Genomic DNA, 18,790 nt, shown 5'->3' on the forward strand with positions numbered 1-18,790 from the left:
GTTTTTTCATCCCCCCTTTTCTCAAGTTTGAGGCCTAAAATCTCAAAACTGATAAGAGATAGAAACTTGCCACTGCTTTACTTTTTAAACAACTCGACATGGTTGATCTAACTCTAAAATTACAACGAATTTCCTTTGAAAATGAAAACAATATATTGATTCATTTAATTTCTAGTATTTTGCTTGTGTAAACCGGAAGTACCGGAACCGGAAGTCCAAAACCTTACATACTGGTGACATTTTAATATGCTATAAGACTATTGTATAGTTATTTCTGAAATTTTTTCCGTTTTCAAAAAATCGCTGACAGAAATTATGTCGAGAAAAAGAATAATAATAATAAAACATCAGAATAACAATAGGTCTTTTCGACCGAAAGTCGAAAAGCCCTAATTAAAACATGAAGGTTTCTGACACAAATAAAAGACAAGAAAGTATATTTGTAAACAAGATGTTTTTGAAACACTTATGCCCTTTCTTTGGACACACATTATAGGGTGCACAAGCCTTTATTATGGGCAGTATAAATTATGGGCAGAAAACAATGAAATAAAATTGACTTTTCGAACTTAAAATCAATTGGGGTCATCAAGCGGTACCATCTGAAATGCATCAACTTATAAAGTATAATGTGTCTTAGCTAAAAAGTTTTTGATTCATTGGTTGCACAAATCTTCTACATCACATCTTTAGCAAAAACAAGTTTTTAATGATATATCAGTAATTAATTTGTTCAACCTTTGCAGAGATATTATGAACGGGAAAGCAAACAATTGAAAATAATTCAGTCCAAAGGGCATAACTCTGTCATAAATTGCTCGATTGTATCCAAAACATAACTTGACTTAGATATTATTATGATAAATCTGCATACCAAATTTCATTTCAGTATGTACAACCTTAATGCACCATAAAATATATACAGCTTACTTATTACGATAAGATATGCTTCAAAGAGCATGTCAGCTTTTGATATTTATATATTGTAAGAATTTCTATTTATTAATAAAATGTTCAAACCAATAAAAATAAACGATTATTAATAAAATGTTCAAACCAATAAAAGTAAACAATATTTTATATGACGTAAAAATAACTTAATGAAGGTCATTTCGTGAAAGTTTCAATTAAATTGATACAAAAGAATTTCTGACTATTTCATCGCCGAATATGGACAACATGCGCATGAAATTTAAGTCAAAACCGTTAACGTCAATAGACATCTTGGAGCACTGGACCTTCATTCAATTTTGTATGCAGGCAGGAAAATTTCAGATGAGACCAAAAGGTTCATAGATGCTGCTAGAGATGGCCCACATATGTCTAGGACAATGGTTTTCAAATGACATCAGATGTTTTAAGATGGAAGGACTGATATTTTGAGCTCTTGCTGCACCCCCCCCCCCCCCCTTTTTCAATACAACCCGTATCTTGCACCAATGGATTTTGCTTCATCAAAACTTTGGATAGAGATTTTCAACGATCTATGATATGCTACAAAAGACATACAAAATCTTGACAAATAATGGCATGAAGGTACATTTTATGAAAGGTTTAATGCCATAAAAAGTGTCTGGCACTGAAAGGTGTTTACTTTAAAAAAGAGGCCAAGGGGCCACATCGCTCACCTGAGCAACAATTGCCTTAACTCTGATCAAATTAGCATTACAGTATCAAAATATCTGCCGATTTCTATCCACATATTTTTATGGTAAATATCAAGCCCCTTTTGTTGTTGTACCTGTAAGAAGATTTTTCTCTATTCCTCTATAACCCAACACAACACCCCCCCCCCCAACTTTGTTGCCCCACTTTTTTCTAGGGAATCATGGTTTGATAAAATTTAAATCTGCACTACCCATGCTTTCACACAAGTTACTGCTTTTTGTGCTAAAAACTTTCCCAGAATATTTTTAAAGATTTTCTCTATATAATCTTATGTAAAAATTTGTGACCCCGCCCGAACCCCAGGGACCATGATTTTAACAAACTTGAATCTACACTATCTGAGGATGCTTCCACTCCATTTTGAGCTTTTCTTGCCCAATAGTTTGTGAAAAAGAGATTTTAAAAGAGTTTCTCTGTATATTCCTTTGTAAAAATTCATCCCCCATTGTGGCCCCTGCCCTACCTGGGTCTGGGTACCATGATTTGAACAAACTTGAATCTACACTACCTGAGGATGCTTTTACACAAGTCAAAGCTTTTCTGGCCAAATAGTTTTTGAGAAGAAGATTTTTGAAAAATACCAACAAATTTTCAATAATTCTAATTTATCTCCCCTTTAAAGAGGGTGTGGCCCTTCATTTGAACCAACTTGAATCATCTTCACCAAGTGATACTTTGTGCCAAGCTTGGTTGAAATCTGCCCAGTGGTTCTTGAGAAGGAGATGAAAATGTGAAAGTTTACAACAACGACAATGCCGCCAACTACGACAGACAACGGACAAATTTTGATAAAAAAAGCTCACTTGAGCTTTTAGCTCAGGTAAGCTAAAAAGTGTGAGAGGTTTGCCTTTGACATCACATGATGTTGTGCAAATATGAAATGGCACTCTGTAAATCTAATTCATACACAGTAAAAATCACTATATATTTTGAATGAATTATCAAAATCATATGATTTTTGGAATACTTATTTTCAATTGACAGTCATTTAATAAGACATATGTCATCCTACAAAGTACACAGTATTTTTTCCGTAATTTACTTTGTTTGCGAACTTTTATAACAACCCTCAAATACCCCTCTGACTCATGCCAGCATTCGCATAAAGTTTTGTACGAGTATTTTTTCATATGCAATTATTTTTGCAACAGTTTACAAACCATGTCTACGTCCCATAATGCTCTCTAATGTTTTCACCCGTGGTGCTATGCCAAAAATGGCCGACATTTAACTCGTAATTTAGGGTGTCTTGAGGGTTGAAGACACGGTTTGAGTACCGCACAAGCTTTGGCGAGAACAAGAGATTTGTTATGTACTTCAATACCTTCGTATTGAGTCAAGATATGTAAACAAAGACGAAAAAGGTCAGTGCTATTGGCTATATTTCCCGCGATAAATTTAGAGGTGGATCAAACATCTGTAATGCGTGTACTAGCTATTTCAGTATTATAGATTGCGATACCTGCCTGATTGACATATGATTTAAATAAATTTTTTTAATATAGATATTATATAAATATATACTAGCAAGAGCCATACTTTACCGTCATATCGATCCAATTTTAAGCTAATTGTACATGCATGTACGCATTACGTATATGAGTAGGGAGGAAATAAACAATAGGACATTTTGAACTAAATAAAAAGAATAAAGAGAAAAAAATAAAAAATTTATGCAGATATTGCATATAGTAAAACCTTTAAATTTGAAAGTGGGAAATTACACACCTACAAACAAAGACCACTCTCTCTCTCTCTCTCTCTAAAATTCTTTGACGTTCGTTGATACCATGATGACACTAATTTGACAATGATGCAAAGTATGTGTAATTTCTTGCTGCACTCGCCACAACGGTAGCACGGTAAAACATATTAAAAGTTGTATAACTTGTTTATCAATCGTTGTAAAATAAATAAAAAAGAAAAATGAAAAAAGAAAAAAAGGACATATGTTCAAATGATGAATATTCATGAATATTGGTGAACTTGAACTATTCATGAAAGATGATACAGGTAACTCTTGTTAGCTCGAAGTCCATGGGACCGAGGAAAACTTCGAAGTTTCAAGAGTTCGAGTTTTCAAGAGTTGGCAATTTTCTGGGTTGACCGACGGGTTTTAAAATTAGTCTTACCGGATGTTATGATTAAGCCATTTATTCAGTGCTAACCTTACGCACATTCTCGAACAACGATTTCTTTTCAGTAAAATATACACAACTGGATGTTTTTAAAACTAAATACATGTACAAACAACTATTGAATTAATTCATCATAATCATTTATTTTATGCATCATATTAAGACCAGATTGCTCAATACTACTGGACTGCGAGACGATCGACATGTCATAAAAATTAATGTGAAAACTGAGTATCACCCATTGTTCCCACTGTACGGGTCCTTCACCAGCTGTAAGAACTTGTTCAGCAATAATCATTACAATCACAATGGTGCTGATAAGCATACTTTTAAAAGTTTTATAATTTGACCATGGCTCAATATTATTTTTCGTCTCAATTTCTCATTTTCATTGCGTCTCCAAATTATCGTAAAACGGTTGTGATAATTATAGATTAGGTATCGCTATAGTCAGTCATTAAACAATTATCACCTTGCAGGACAAGTGTTGCCTGAACAAACAACCCGTGACACGAGTCCCGCGTCTAACGCCTGTAGCCATTTCAATGACCAAGTAGGTGTTAATTAGGTATAGCGCTTGGAGATACACAGCATCTTGGAGGTATCGAGAGTAAGAAACTATATAGATTATGAACAACAGGACTGCAGTTTGACTTCGAGGGATCAAGGGTTTCGAGAGATCAAGAGGTCGGGGAATCAAGAGTAAATTTGCTTAGTTATATAGGGAAAAAATCGGGACCCTAGACTCTCTTTAAGCGATCAAGAACTTCGAGCGATCGAAGTTCATGCCATCGAGAGTTACCTGTGATTCATATATCTTCATCAATTTTTTTTTTAAATATTCATGATCCAAAAATGTCTGATTCTAACTATTATTATTATAATTAATAAATATCTCGCAGGGGTAAGTATTAATCATCAAAGGGTGCCTGCTCCAAAAATTTTGCTAGCTACAAAAAACTAAACCTCATCAAGCATCCAAACCTATGGCTCAGATTCAGCATTCAAGCCTGTCAAGTGCATTAGTATCATAAGACGCACCATCCATGCAAGATTGGTGAAGATAGGACCAGTAAGAAGAAAGATATACTGATCAAATGGCACTTGCTCCAAAAACTTTAACCTGGTCCAAAAACCTTTACCTCCTCCAGCCTCTAAACTTTTGGGCTCAGATTCAGCATCCAAGCCTTTTAAGTCCATAAGTAGGTCCAGATGCACCATCCATGAAAGTCTGGTGAAGGTAGGACAAGTAATAACTTAGATACTGGACCTGCACCCTTTTAGCATCATGCAGGCTTTCTTTAAAGATGTCTCTCAAAAAGGGGTTTGTTTGGATAAGGTCTACATTATCCAACTGGTGAAGAAATACATATTTTGGAGTTTCATCTGACTTTTTGAACAATATCGAACAGCTAAGGAATATTGTTTTTAATTAATTAAGTTACTATTCACCTGGAAATAGCTGATTGATTTTTCCAGCAGATCCAGTGAAATTGTCTCATCCAGTTGATCCTTGCGTAGCAGCTCTATGAAGTAGTCCACTGATGTTTCATGAGCACTGATCTCTGGGAGCAAAGTTCCAATCTTCAGCAATAGATCCACATTGCATGTTTTAAGTGCACTGAAAGATTCAAAACTTTTTGTCCAAAATAATGGTTGGATCAAGAATATACAATTTCAAAATTAAAATGAACAAAACACTGACGAAACTTTTAGGTCTCTATTGTCATCCGAGTGTATCAAAACCCTGTAAAAGCTTAGCTATATAAGCTCAACATGAGCTATCCTTATGGGTCCAATACCCCTGCTTGACTTATTTTCAAATGGGGCAAATGTTAAATTTCCAAAGTAATTAATTTAAAATTATATTGAAACATAAAGCTTTGTGACAATTTGTGATATATACAAATGAAAAATAAAATAGAATTGTACATAAAATGTCCTTACACATTTATATTTACTAAGTATTTCTTACTCTGTGAGTATTTCTTACAGAAACTTATAGTTAATTCATAGCTCATAGCCAGACTGAAATCTATACATGTCCTGTTTATTGATTGGTCGAAATCTACAATGGCTGAAACTGACAGGACTGAAATTGACACGCCCTATTTATGGATTGGTCAAACCATACAGTGACATAAGAAAAATCAATGGACTGCATGAAATAATCATGTTGATGTCGGACTCAAAGTCTCACAGGAAACAACTTGGCTACTGACAGGACTGAAATTGACACCCCCTATTTATGGATTGGTCAAACCATACAGTGACGTAAGAAAAATCAATGAACTGCATGAAATAATCATGTTGATGTCGGAATCAAAGTCTCACAGGAGACAACTTGGCTGTATATCTTTTGGCTATTAGCTAACGCTGGTTATGTATTTTTTCTGCTATATTGCAACCTTTACAATTCATATCCCTAATAAATTAGCAAAGAAAGCATTTCATTGTTTAAATAATTACATTCCATTTATATTTGATTATCTAAATGATAATCTGCAAAAGTTTTATTCATTAGGTTAGGTGATTGACACAAGTAACTTAATGAAAGAAATAGTGAGCAAGCTCACATACCCCACATCACTTGACAATTAATGCTACACATAATGAATGACATGGTATGAGGAGGCATAACTCTTCAGAAATCAATACTTTAAAACTTGGGTTCCTGCTAATATGCACATTTTAAATACTCAGTTCAAAAGAGCCAAGTTTAGTTCATCAATGAATGTTCAGACTTTGCAGATGATTACTTCATATGGTTTGGAATAGCATGTTTATGCTTGTGGTATGATGGTAAAAATAGAGTCAAAATGAGGACAAAGTGTGAAAAAAATATATATAATTTGCTCTTTTTTATAAAAAAAAATAATACAATAATTGCTTACTCGTTTGAAGTCCACTTTAATAAATACTTGATCAGTATTGTTTTTTTTTAAGCATTCCGATAGTACACACCTATGTATAACAAGCAACCCCCAAAGTAGGCTGTAAAATGCTGAAAAACTGCTGTTTCTATGTATAATATGCACACAAAAAAACAAAGAAATTTTCGATCAGATTTTTAAAGAGACAACAGGGTGCATGCATTAACAATGTATTTAAAGTGCTTGAAAGTGATATTGCTTGTGGATCTACATTGAAACAACAACAAAAATAATGACTTTGATTGTTAAATAAAGATTCTAAAGAAATGTTTGTATGTTGTATATCGTCATATTCAAGCCGTACAAATGATTAATTTATATTTAACAGTGTCTATGTAAAACCTGAACTGCAAAACAGGACACAAAGTAAATTTGTTTTAAATGAAATCATTATTATTGCTAATCTTCCTTCACTTGCATAAATTTTGAGACAATTAAGAGAGGTGCATGCTTCACCAGAAATTGATAAACAAATATTGTCCATGTCATGATTCTACAGGTAGCTGGTTAGTACTTGTTTGATGCAAAAGAAAAGTATTCAAATACATGGAATAAAATTAATAATAGTTTTTTGGGGGTTTTTTTTTACAAATAAGATAAATGTATATGCAAAATCTTTTAGGAATAGGTAGATTTGTACACTTATCAAACTTTCTTAATTAACATTGCAAACTTTACACTTTGTAAATACTCACAAATCATACTGTCTCATGATTCCTTGTAAGGTATTCAGTAAGAGGACCAGCATCCTTGAGAAACTGCTTTGCTCTGCTCGGTGATTCTTTAGTACACTGTCACGGTCAATATCCTCTGTCAGTTCAAACTGTAAGGTACAATATTATACATTAAGACATTAACTTTTTAATTTTCATTGGCTGTAAGTACATCATGTGACATTTTTCCATTTCTGATGACATGAAGGCACTTATGCGGAATATGATAATAGCACAACTAAAACAAAAGTATCAACTAAAACAGGTATTCTAAAGACAAAATACCAATGGGAATTATTAAGATGCATCATATTTAAAATAGTTCTAAACAAAATATTCTTAAAACATATTCCATTAGGGATGACGGTCAAACCAGTTCGAAAACCGGCGCCAGATAGCTCAGTTGGTAGAGCACCTGACTAGAGATTCAGGGGGCCTGGGTTCGAAACCCGGTCTGGTCCGTCATTATTTCTCCCATCCTGTTACACTTAAATACATTTTTGAACATTATTTAACATGCACAAATTTCTTATGAGGTTGTCACAGTTCTGTAGTGAGTTTTATAATAGCTAGCTCAAGTTATTTACACTCATCTACACAGATAAGGTAAAAGAGTTTGCATGAGCCAGTGAACAAATCAATTACAATCCAATCTGCTTCACTTAATACTTGTTTGAAATTAGAATATTTACATTTTCCAGTGTCTTAATCTGTGATAACACTACAAATTAATTTTGTAACATATAGTCCAATACATTTGTCAATGACTATGTTAATATTTAATTGTACAGTTATGTCTGGATGTGGGCCTTTTTGAGGAAAAGGTTGCTGTAGCCTGATCTGATGGTCCTTGACTATATGACATACCTATTGTCCCTAATTTACTGCCTTTATTATTCAATTATACTTCTCTCACTGTTTTGAAAATTACATTTACCATGATTTCTTACCTTATCCTTGATCTGTGAGGCCAATAATTCTGCTTTATTGATGATGCGTGGAATCATTAGCAGAACAAGGATAGCATCATGATCTCCTTTTAAAAAATTATTTTTATTGTCAATGATTGAAGAGCAATATTCATTGTGTTTTCAACAAGTTATTGATTTAAGTCATAAATGCAGAACTTGATTTTTTGTATGCTTACTTACCCCCCCTGTTCATGAAGTTATCTCCCATGAACGACTGTAGCAGCCCCACATGTCGGTTAGCCTGCTGCACTTCCAATTTCCTCAATTCCATGTCTATAGTCTACGAAGAAAAATAAAAATGGGTCAATTAAACTACACATTTAAAAAAAGTTAGCTTTTTAAAAGGGTAAGAATGTCAGCCAATGAAAATTTTATTTTTAGGTCAAAAGTGAATCAGTGAGATATCGAAATATGATTTGAATCAGTTAGATACTGAAATATGATTTAAGTTTGTTTAAACTAGAAATGTCCTACTGAGACTAATACCCCCTCAAGGCTAATTTCAAATTTGACAAAAAATTGATTTGAATAATAAAGGTTTGCAACACATAAATTAAAAAAAATTTGTAGAACTGTAACAAGAGGCCCATGGACCACATCGCTGACTTGAGAAACAATAGACATGATTAAATCAGGTAAATGGAGTCATAATACAAAATACTGTAGAATCCTTATTTTACGCGAGTACTTAATTCCGCGATTCAACGATTAACCATCAAACTGCGAGACCATAAATGGCAAATGCTGAAATTTTATCTTAGTTTCATATTGTTTACATGTGTCCTAAAATTAAAAGTGATATTTTAAAATTCACGAGACGGGCTTCTCGCAATTTTACGCAGATATTAATTCCTCGCTTTTAATTAGGAATTTACAGTATCTGGACAATACATGTAAACCTGTAGAAACTAGATGAGTTGTAATGCCATAAATGCCCAGCAGATTACCAAATTTTCAAATGCCAAAAGGAAAGCATTTGTTTAATTGCAGAATAAGTTATAAATCCTTGAAAATTACTCATTTTCTTTAAAGTTCAAGAGGCATAACTCTGTCAAAAATCAACGGACTGGAACCCAGGTCAAACTTGACCTGTATTTTCTGATAAATTAACCTTATATGAAATATCAAATTTACATGTGCATTACTTCAAAAGTTAGACAGCGGAAACTACGAATTTTCCATTTTTTCTTAAGTTCAAGAGGCATAAGTCTGTCAAAGATAATCGTACCAGAACAAAATTCAAAGTTGATTTTTATTTCCTTGTAAATAATCTACATAGGAAATATCAGATTTATATATATATATAAATCCCTTTAATAGTTCGAGAGCAAAAACTGAGATTTTTTTTTTCAAAATTCAAGAGGCACAACTCTGTCAAACATCAATCGGAGAGAACCAAATTCAAACTCAACCTGTATATATTCATAAGATACATCCCTATTTCAAATTTGAGTTGAATGTGTACGTGCTACAGTTGTTGAGGCAATGATTGGAAAGTAAAATCTCCCATTTTTTCAAAGTTCAAGGGGCATAACTCTCTTAAAAATCATTGGACTGAAATTAAATTTGAAATCAGCCAGTATATTCATAAGATCCATCCAAATAACAAATTTGAGTTGAATGTGTGCAACGGTTGTTGAGATAATGATCAGAAAGTGAATGATGATGGAATGACAGAAGGATGGAATGACAGTATGATGGAACAGGGTAACACTATATGCTTCAGCCATTTCATTGTGGGCGCAAAATAAAAATCCATTTTCCCCTTGGATATCTTATATTTATAATCAAGTCCCTTTGCCAACAGGATTATCTTATAGTCATATCACATGTTGAGCATTGCAGTTCTCAACAAGATTATAATTGCAAATATATAGAATATAAATCATATCATATATGATACAATATCATGATAATATAGTGATATATTATATAAAACAATATCATGATACAATATAATATTACAAAATCATATGATTCAATTTAATGTGATATAATAATGTAATATAATAAAATATCATAATATACAAAATCATATCATATCATATCATATGATACAATATTATGTATTATACAATATCGTATCATATGTTACAATATCCTGTGATACAATAAATAACCTCGTTAATTTCCGTTAGTTTTTGTATTATCTGGTTTACTTCAAGACTGGTTATTTTATGCACAGGCGCTTTCGCGCTCAGTATAAATAGATTTACCGGGGAGTATTTGATAAATGTGACGTTCGTTACAAAGCAGTACAGGTTGTGTCTTTGGTTTTGGTATGTCGACAGAATCTACAAATAGTTTGACGTTGAACAGAGATGTTCCCCAAGAATCACAGGCGAGACTTATTCCAACTCTGGACAGGATTTTGATGTTATGGACACAGTCAGTTTATTCAATAGTACGTTAGACGCTGCCCTTGAAAAACAGAAAACTTTGATACTCTCAGAAGTGCAAGATAAACTGAAAACTATAAATTCTCTTGAGTTTTGAGTGGAAGGGAACAAAATTCAGTACAATTTTAATGAGGAAAGATTGAAAGAGCTTCTATCACAGAAACTTATATCTGTCGACTTCAGCGGAATCACTGATTTAATTTCTTCCGAGAAAGCGGCCATTCGTCAGAGAGAAACAAAATTCTACGCATAGCTGATAAACATGGCTGGGGGACCGTTAAGGAGTATGTTGATTCTGATATTGCTGACAACAGTGAGGATGCCGCCAGGCTACGTTCTGCCATTTCAAGAGCCGCAAACAAAAAGCGACAATATCCGTACAAAAGACTGGGTTTCCAGAGAAATACAGGAGTGTTCGACGGCTTATCCACCTGGCAGCTTTTTCTTGGGAGTGCAAAATTCAACAGTCCTCTGCAATTCGTGCAAAGATTCAACTTGCCCAACTACAAAAACCCTTACAAGCACAGACCGCAAACATTGTCTGCCACTACTGTCAACTCCCGGTGTCATATAATATTTTGAACCCCGCGATATATTGAACCCGGGTTCAAAATATCGCTGCGATATATTGAACCCCCCCATAAAATATTGAACCCGGGTTCAATATTTTATGGCCGCGATATTTTGAACCCCCCTCTATTTTTCATTGTTATTGGAGAGGGGGTTCAAAATATTATGGCTGCGATATATTGAACCCCCTACTTATTTCCAATTCCCATTAGAGAGGGGGTTCAAAATATTATGGCCGCGATATATTGAACCCCCTATTTTTCTCAAATTCCTATTGGAGAGGGGATTCAAAATATTATGGCTGCGATATTTTGAACCCCCCTCCATTTTTCATTGCTTTTGGATAGGGGGTTCAAAATGTTATGGCTGCGATATATTGAACCCCCTACATATTTTCCAATTCCCATTGGAGAGGGGAATCAAAATATTATGGCCGCAATATATTGAACCCCCCATTTTTCTACAATTCCTATGGGGGGGGGGTTGGGGTTCAAAATATTATGGCCGCGATATATTGAACCCCCTATTTTTCTCAAATTCCTATTGGAGAGGGGGTTCAAAATATTATGGCTGCCATATTTTGAACCCCCCTCCATTATTCATTGCTTTTGGATAGGGGGTTCAAAATGTTATGGCTGCGATATATTGAACCCCCTATATATTTTCCAATTCCCTTTGGAGAGGGGGTTCAAAATATTATGGCCGCGATATTTTGAACCCCCCTCTATTCTTCATTGCTATTGGATAGGGGGTTCAAAATATTATGGCTGCGATATATTGAACCCCCTTCCTTTTTCCAATTCCCATTGGAGAAGGGGTTCAAAATATTATGGCCGAGATATTTTCAACCCCCTCTATTTTTCTTTGCTTTTGGATAGGGGGTTCAAAATGTTATGGCTGCAATATATTGAACCCCCTACATATTTTCCATTTCCCATTGGAGAGGGGATTCAAAATATTATGGCCGCGATATATTGAACCCCCCATTTTTCTACAATTCCCATTGGAGGGGAGGGGGGTCAAAATATTATGGCCGCGATATATTGAACCCCCTATTTTTCTCAAATTCCTATTGGAGAGGGGGTTCAAAATATTATGGCTGCCATATTTTGAACCCCCCTCCATTATTAATTGCTTTTGGATAGGGGGTTCAAAATGTTATGGCTGCGACATTTTGAACCCCCTATATATTTTCCAATTCCCTTTGGAGAGGGGGTTCAAAATATTATGGCCACGATATTTTGAACCCCCCTCTATTATTCATTGGTATTGGAGAGGGGGTTCAAAATATTATGGCTGCGATATATTGAACCCCCTTCCTTTTTCCAATTCCCATTGGAGAAGGGGTTCAAAATATTATGGCCGAGATATTTTCAACCCCCTCTATTTTTCTTTGCTTTTGGATAGGGGGTTCAAAATGTTATGGCTGCAATATATTGAACCCCCTACATATTTTCCATTTCCCATTGGAGAGGGGATTCAAAATATTATGGCCGCGATATATTGAACCCCCCATTTTTCTACAATTCCCATTGGAGGGGAGGGGGGTCAAAATATTATGGCCGCGATATATTGAACCCCCTATTTTTCTCAAATTCCTATTGGAGAGGGGGTTCAAAATATTATGGCTGCCATATTTTGAACCCCCCTCCATTATTAATTGCTTTTGGATAGGGGGTTCAAAATGTTATGGCTGCGACATTTTGAACCCCCTATATATTTTCCAATTCCCTTTGGAGAGGGGGTTCAAAATATTATGGCCACGATATTTTGAACCCCCCTCTATTATTCATTGCTATTGGAGAGGGGGTTCAAAATATTATGGCTGCGATATATTGAACCCCCTTCCTTTTTCCAATTCCCATTGGAGAAGGGGTTCAAAATATTATGGCCGAGATATTTTCAACCCCCTCTATTTTTCTTTGCTTTTGGATAGGGGGTTCAAAATGTTATGGCTGCAATATATTGAACCCCCTACATATTTTCCATTTCCCATTGGAGAGGGGATTCAAAATATTATGGCCGCGATATATTGAACCCCCCATTTTTCTACAATTCCCATTGGAGGGGAGGGGGGTCAAAATATTATGGCCGCGATATATTGAACCCCCTATTTTTCTCAAATTCCTATTGGAGAGGGGGTTCAAAATATTATGGCTGCCATATTTTGAACCCCCCTCCATTATTAATTGCTTTTGGATAGGGGGTTCAAAATGTTATGGCTGCGACATTTTGAACCCCCTATATATTTTCCAATTCCCTTTGGAGAGGGGGTTCAAAATATTATGGCCACGATATTTTGAACCCCCCTCTATTATTCATTGCTATTGGAGAGGGGGTTCAAAATATTATGGCTGCGATATATTGAACCATCTTCCTTTTTCCAATTCCCATTGGAGAAGGGGTTCAAAATATTATGGCCGAGATATTTTCAACCCCCTCTATTTTTCATTGCTTTTGGATAGGGGGTTCAAAATATTATGGCTGCGATATATTGAACCCCCTACATATTTTTCAATTCCCATTGGAGAGGGGGTTCAAAATATTATGGCCGCGATATTTTGAACCCCCCTTTTATTTTGCATTGGTATTGGAGAGGGGGTTCAAAATATTATGGCTGCGATATATTGAACCCCCTACCTTTTTCCAATTCCCATTGGATAGGGGGTTCACAATATTATGGCCGCGATATTTTGAACCCCCCTCTATTTTTCATTGCTCTTTGAGAGGGGGTTCAAAATATTATGGCCGCGATATATTGAACCCCCAACCTATTTCCAATTTCCATTAGAGAGGGGTTTCAAAATATTATGGCAGCGATATTTTGAACCCCATACCTATTTCCAATTCCCATTGGAGAGGGGGTTCATAATTTTATGGCTGCGATATATTGAAAACCCTTCTTATCACTGGCTATTGGAGATCTAGGGGTTTCAAAATTTAATTGCTGTGAAATTTAATTATAAATAATAATGCCACCCCTCTTTTATTGCTTTTGACCCCCCCCCCCCCCCCAAATCTTTTCTTCATGCATATACAGAATTCAAATTTTTTTTTTGGGGGGGGGGGGGGGGGAGGGGGTAGATGGAAGGGGGGGGGGGGTATAATTGTGCTTTTATTGTCAGTCCGTAATAAAACATATTATGAATAAAAATCATATTGTTTTTTGTGATTCTTTTTGTTACCAAGAAAATAGGGTATCCTTGGAGGTTACTCTAAATGGTAGTCCCCAGGTGGGAGAAAAGGGGGCTAACACCTGTGTACTGTGTATACACACCGGTGGTAGCTAGGTAAACATTAATTGGCTCCCTTATTAACTGACATCAGCCTGTAAAATATCCCTGTTATGTAATACAATTTGGGAATTGTGAGTTTCTACTGATCAATTCATTTGTGACCGCATCGGCCATGGACTTGGAAGAGTACCATGATAAGAAGGGTTTTCAATATATTGCAGCCATAATATTATGAACCCCCTCTCCAATGGGAATTGGAAATAGGTATGGGGTTCAAAATATCGCTGCCAAAATATTTTGAACCCCCTCTCCAAAGGGAATTGGAAATAAGTAGGGGGTTCAATATATCGCAGCCATAATATTTTGAACCCCTTCTCTAATAGCAATAAAAAATAGAGGGGGGTTCAAAATGTCGCGGCCATAATATTTTGAACCCCCTCTCCAATGGGAATTGGAAATAGGTAGGGGGTTCAATATATCGCAGTCATAATATTTTGAACCCCCTCTCCAATAGCAATGAAAAATTGAGGGGGGTTCAAAATATCGCAGCCATAATATTTTGAACCCCCTCTCCAAAGGAAATTGGAAAATATGTAGGGGGTTCAATATATCGCTGCCATAATATTTTGAACCCCCTCTCCAATGGGAATTGGAAATAAGTAGGGGGGTTCAAAATATCGCGGCCATAATATTTTGAACCCCCTCTACAAAGGGAATTGGAAATAAGTAGGGGGTTCAATATATCGCAGCCATAATATTTTGAACCCCCTCTCCAATAGCAATAAAAAATAGAGGGGGATTCAAAATATCGCTGCCATAATATTTTGAACCCCCTCTCCAAAAGCAATGAAAAATAGGGGTTCAATATTTCGCGGCCATAATATTTTGAACCCCCTCTCATATGGGAATTGGAAATAGGTAGGGGGTTCAATATATCGCAGCCATAATATTTTGAACCCCCTCTCCAATACATGTAGCAATAAAAAATGGAGGGGGGTTCAAAATATCGCAGCCATAATATTTTGAACCCCCTCTCCAATGGGAATTGGAAATAGGTAGGGGGTTCAATATATCGCAGTCATAATATTTTGAACCCCCTCTCCAATAGCAAAAAAAAATAGAGGGGGATTCAAAATATTGCGGCCATATTATTTTGAACCCCCTCTCCAAAGGGAATTGGAAAATATATAGGGGGTTCAAAATGTCGCAGCCTGACATTTTGAACCCCCTCTCCAATAGCAATAAAAAATGGAGGGGGTTCAAAATATCACAGCCATAATATTTTGAACCCCCTCTCCAAAGGGAATTGGAAACAATAATATTTTGAACCCCCTCTCCAAAAGCAAAAAAAAATAGAGGGGGATTCAAAATATCGCAGCCATAATATTTTGAACCCCCTCTCCAATGGGAATTGGAAATAAGTAGGGGGTTCAAAATATCGCAGCCATAATATTTTGAACCCCCTCTCCAATAGCAAAAAAAAATAGAGGGGGATTCAAAATATCGCGGCCATAATATTTTGAACCCCATCTCCAATGGGAATTGGAAATAGGTAGGGGGTTCAATATATCGCAGCCATAATATTTTGAACCCCTTCTCTAATAGCAATAAAAAATAGAGGGGGGTTCAAAATGTCGCGGCCATAATATTTTGAACCCCCTCTCCAATGGGAATTGGAAATAGGTAGGGGGTTCAATATATCGCAGCCATAATATTTTGAACCCCCTCTCCAATAGCAAAAAAAAATAGAGGGGGATTCAAAGTATCGCGGCCATAATATTTTGAACCCCCTCTCCAATGGGAATTGGAAATAGGTAGGGGGGTCAAAATATCGCAGCCATAATATTTTGAACCCCCTCTCCAATGGGAATTGGAAATAAGTAGGGGGTTCAAAATATCGCAGCCATAATATTTTGAACCCCCTCTCCAATAGCAAAAAAAAATAGAGGGGGATTCAAAATATCGCAGCCATAATATTTTGAACCCCCTCTCCAATGGAAATTGGAAACAGTAGGGGGTTCAATATATCGCAGCCATAATATTTTGAACCCCCTCTCCAAGAGCAATGAAAATTCGATAGGGTTTCAAAATATCGCGGCCATAATATTTTGAACCCGGGGTTCAATATTTTATGGGGGGGTTCAATATATCGCAGCGATATTTTGAACCCGGGTTCATAATATCGCATAATATATTGAACCCGGGTTCAATATTTCGCGGTATCAAAATATTATATGACACCGGGTCATTTCGCCACATTCTGCCAAAACAACCAGCAGTTCCAGTGCACAGAACCCACAAGACCCCAATTATCTGCACTCATCCCAACATCGACAGCAAATCAGCGGTGAAGTTGAGTATTATGATATACATCAATTATTAGATTACAAATCTGACTCCGAGTTAAAATCTAGCACTTCAGTTAAAAATCGTTAAAAATTCTTTTGAGTTTTGGAAAAGTGTTATAAAGCCTATACTGAATGTCATAATATTTGGTTACAGGATTGAATTTATTACATATCCTGAAAGTGTATTTTTGTCTAACAACAAATCAGCACTGCAGAGCGCCCTTTTTGTTGAAAAGGCTATTACAGAATTATTGAATAAAAAGTTAGTCACAAAATGTTTTGAACTGCCCTAGTGTGTAAACCCACTGACCTTATCAGCGCCATTGAATAAAAAGCCAAGATTGATTCTTGATCTTAGACACTAACGCATGTGTTGTAAAGAGACAGTTCAAGTTTGAAGGTTCTTTAGAGGGTCTCAATTTTACCACGAAAGGTGGTTTCATGATTAAATTCGTTAGATATTTAGGTTTTTCGTGGAATTTCAAAGGTTCAGAGTGTTACTTTGTCTTTACAGTTCTCCCCTTTGGTCTCAGCAGTGCTGGTCTTTTTTTTTTACAAAAGTTTTAAGACCATGGGTATTGCACTGGAGAGCAAAAGCGTATGGTATAACTAGAGCAGAGCTCGTGGCAAAGCCACGAGTAGGTCTTCCGTTGTTGCTGCGAGTTGAAAATGTATGTGATATGGTGTCAATAAATTATAATGACTAAACTTTCAGTTCTGCTTTTTTTATAAAAATGTGTTGTGATTGAAAGCCTGTAGATAAAACGTGTTTTGAAAAAGAAAGAAAGAAAATGTTTTAGGAAAACTATCTGTCGAACACAGTTTATGTAATCGTTTCAACATTTTAAAAAAAATGAGATGTTTAATGGCGAGTTAAATTTTCAGAGGGTAGCAAGCATTGTTACATGTACTCATGATTCATGTCAGGAATTGTGTTTTTGGGGAGTTGATTTTAATCATCTCTCCTATGCAGTTACTCTAGCAAACCGAAACTGAAACTGTGTTTGCACCTAAGCACAAATCATCGCAGCTGACAAGACTTTATTCTTGAAAATAATCGATAAATTCGATGTTATATACGCTGAAGCATTATTTTTAAAGGAAACTTATTTATAAATACCTTGGAAATAGTCAGATTTTTAATGGTACGAACAATTAGAAGTTTTTTGTAGTCGTGTGTATTCCTACGCCAGAGTTCAATATATAGTTTCGTTCAACCATCGGCTCTCTCCTTACATCTCCGGCAAGTAGAGAGTCAGTCTATATTTAGAGGTTGCATTATCAAGCTATCACGTGACCTGGTATCTCTTACTTGTCGGAGATTAACGGAGACAGCCGAGCATCTGGTTGAACGAGACTAAAGTTCATTATTGGTTGGATCCATACAATTTTTGAAATATTTGGAATACCAAAACACAGTTTGTTGAAATCAATTCTATTTCAAAATATAACACAACATGAGTCATTAGAGGTTTTCTCGAAATTCTTGTCGGAAAAGTCAGAGAAATCATATTATAAAAATGTGCATAATTCAAATGCAGATTATAAATTACTTGCCAAGCAAACTAGCATATCGTTGATTTAAAAATAAATAATATTCGATAAAATCAACTCCCGTCAGTACATCAGTACTTTGATTTAAAAACCGAACCCGCCTTCAAAACACGTAACCTTTTCTCTAAGATAACTTCTTTATTTAAAAATATTTCTAAATTTTTTAAAACTATGTGCAAGTTTAGAATTGTTGCGTGATGACAAAATTTACAGACCCTGAAACGTACTACTACAACAAAAATGTGCGACCTACGTGCGAG

General features: G+C 35.6%; 1 protein-coding gene and 1 pseudogene across 2 annotated transcripts in view; one reads left to right on the plus strand and one right to left on the minus strand.

The window, feature by feature from the left end:
• LOC128179745 (dynactin subunit 1-like) overlaps positions 1 to 18,790 on the minus strand; it is a 263,574-nt gene that overhangs the window by 104,352 nt on the left and 140,432 nt on the right. For both annotated transcript variants that reach the window (XM_052847306.1, XM_052847304.1), the window contains exons 16-19: positions 8,604 to 8,703; positions 8,403 to 8,488; positions 7,435 to 7,562; positions 5,259 to 5,427 (exon numbers count right to left, since the gene is read on the minus strand). In XM_052847306.1, coding sequence (XP_052703266.1) covers positions 5,259 to 5,427; positions 7,435 to 7,562; positions 8,403 to 8,488; positions 8,604 to 8,703 — 483 coding nt within the window. The remainder of the gene's footprint in view (positions 1 to 5,258; positions 5,428 to 7,434; positions 7,563 to 8,402; positions 8,489 to 8,603; positions 8,704 to 18,790) is intronic.
• LOC128179748 (uncharacterized) lies at positions 10,531 to 17,424 on the plus strand (annotated as a pseudogene).

Source organism: Crassostrea angulata, chromosome 4, assembly GCF_025612915.1.
Source record: "Crassostrea angulata isolate pt1a10 chromosome 4, ASM2561291v2, whole genome shotgun sequence".
NCBI classification, from domain to species: Eukaryota; Metazoa; Mollusca; class Bivalvia; order Ostreida; family Ostreidae; genus Magallana; species Magallana angulata.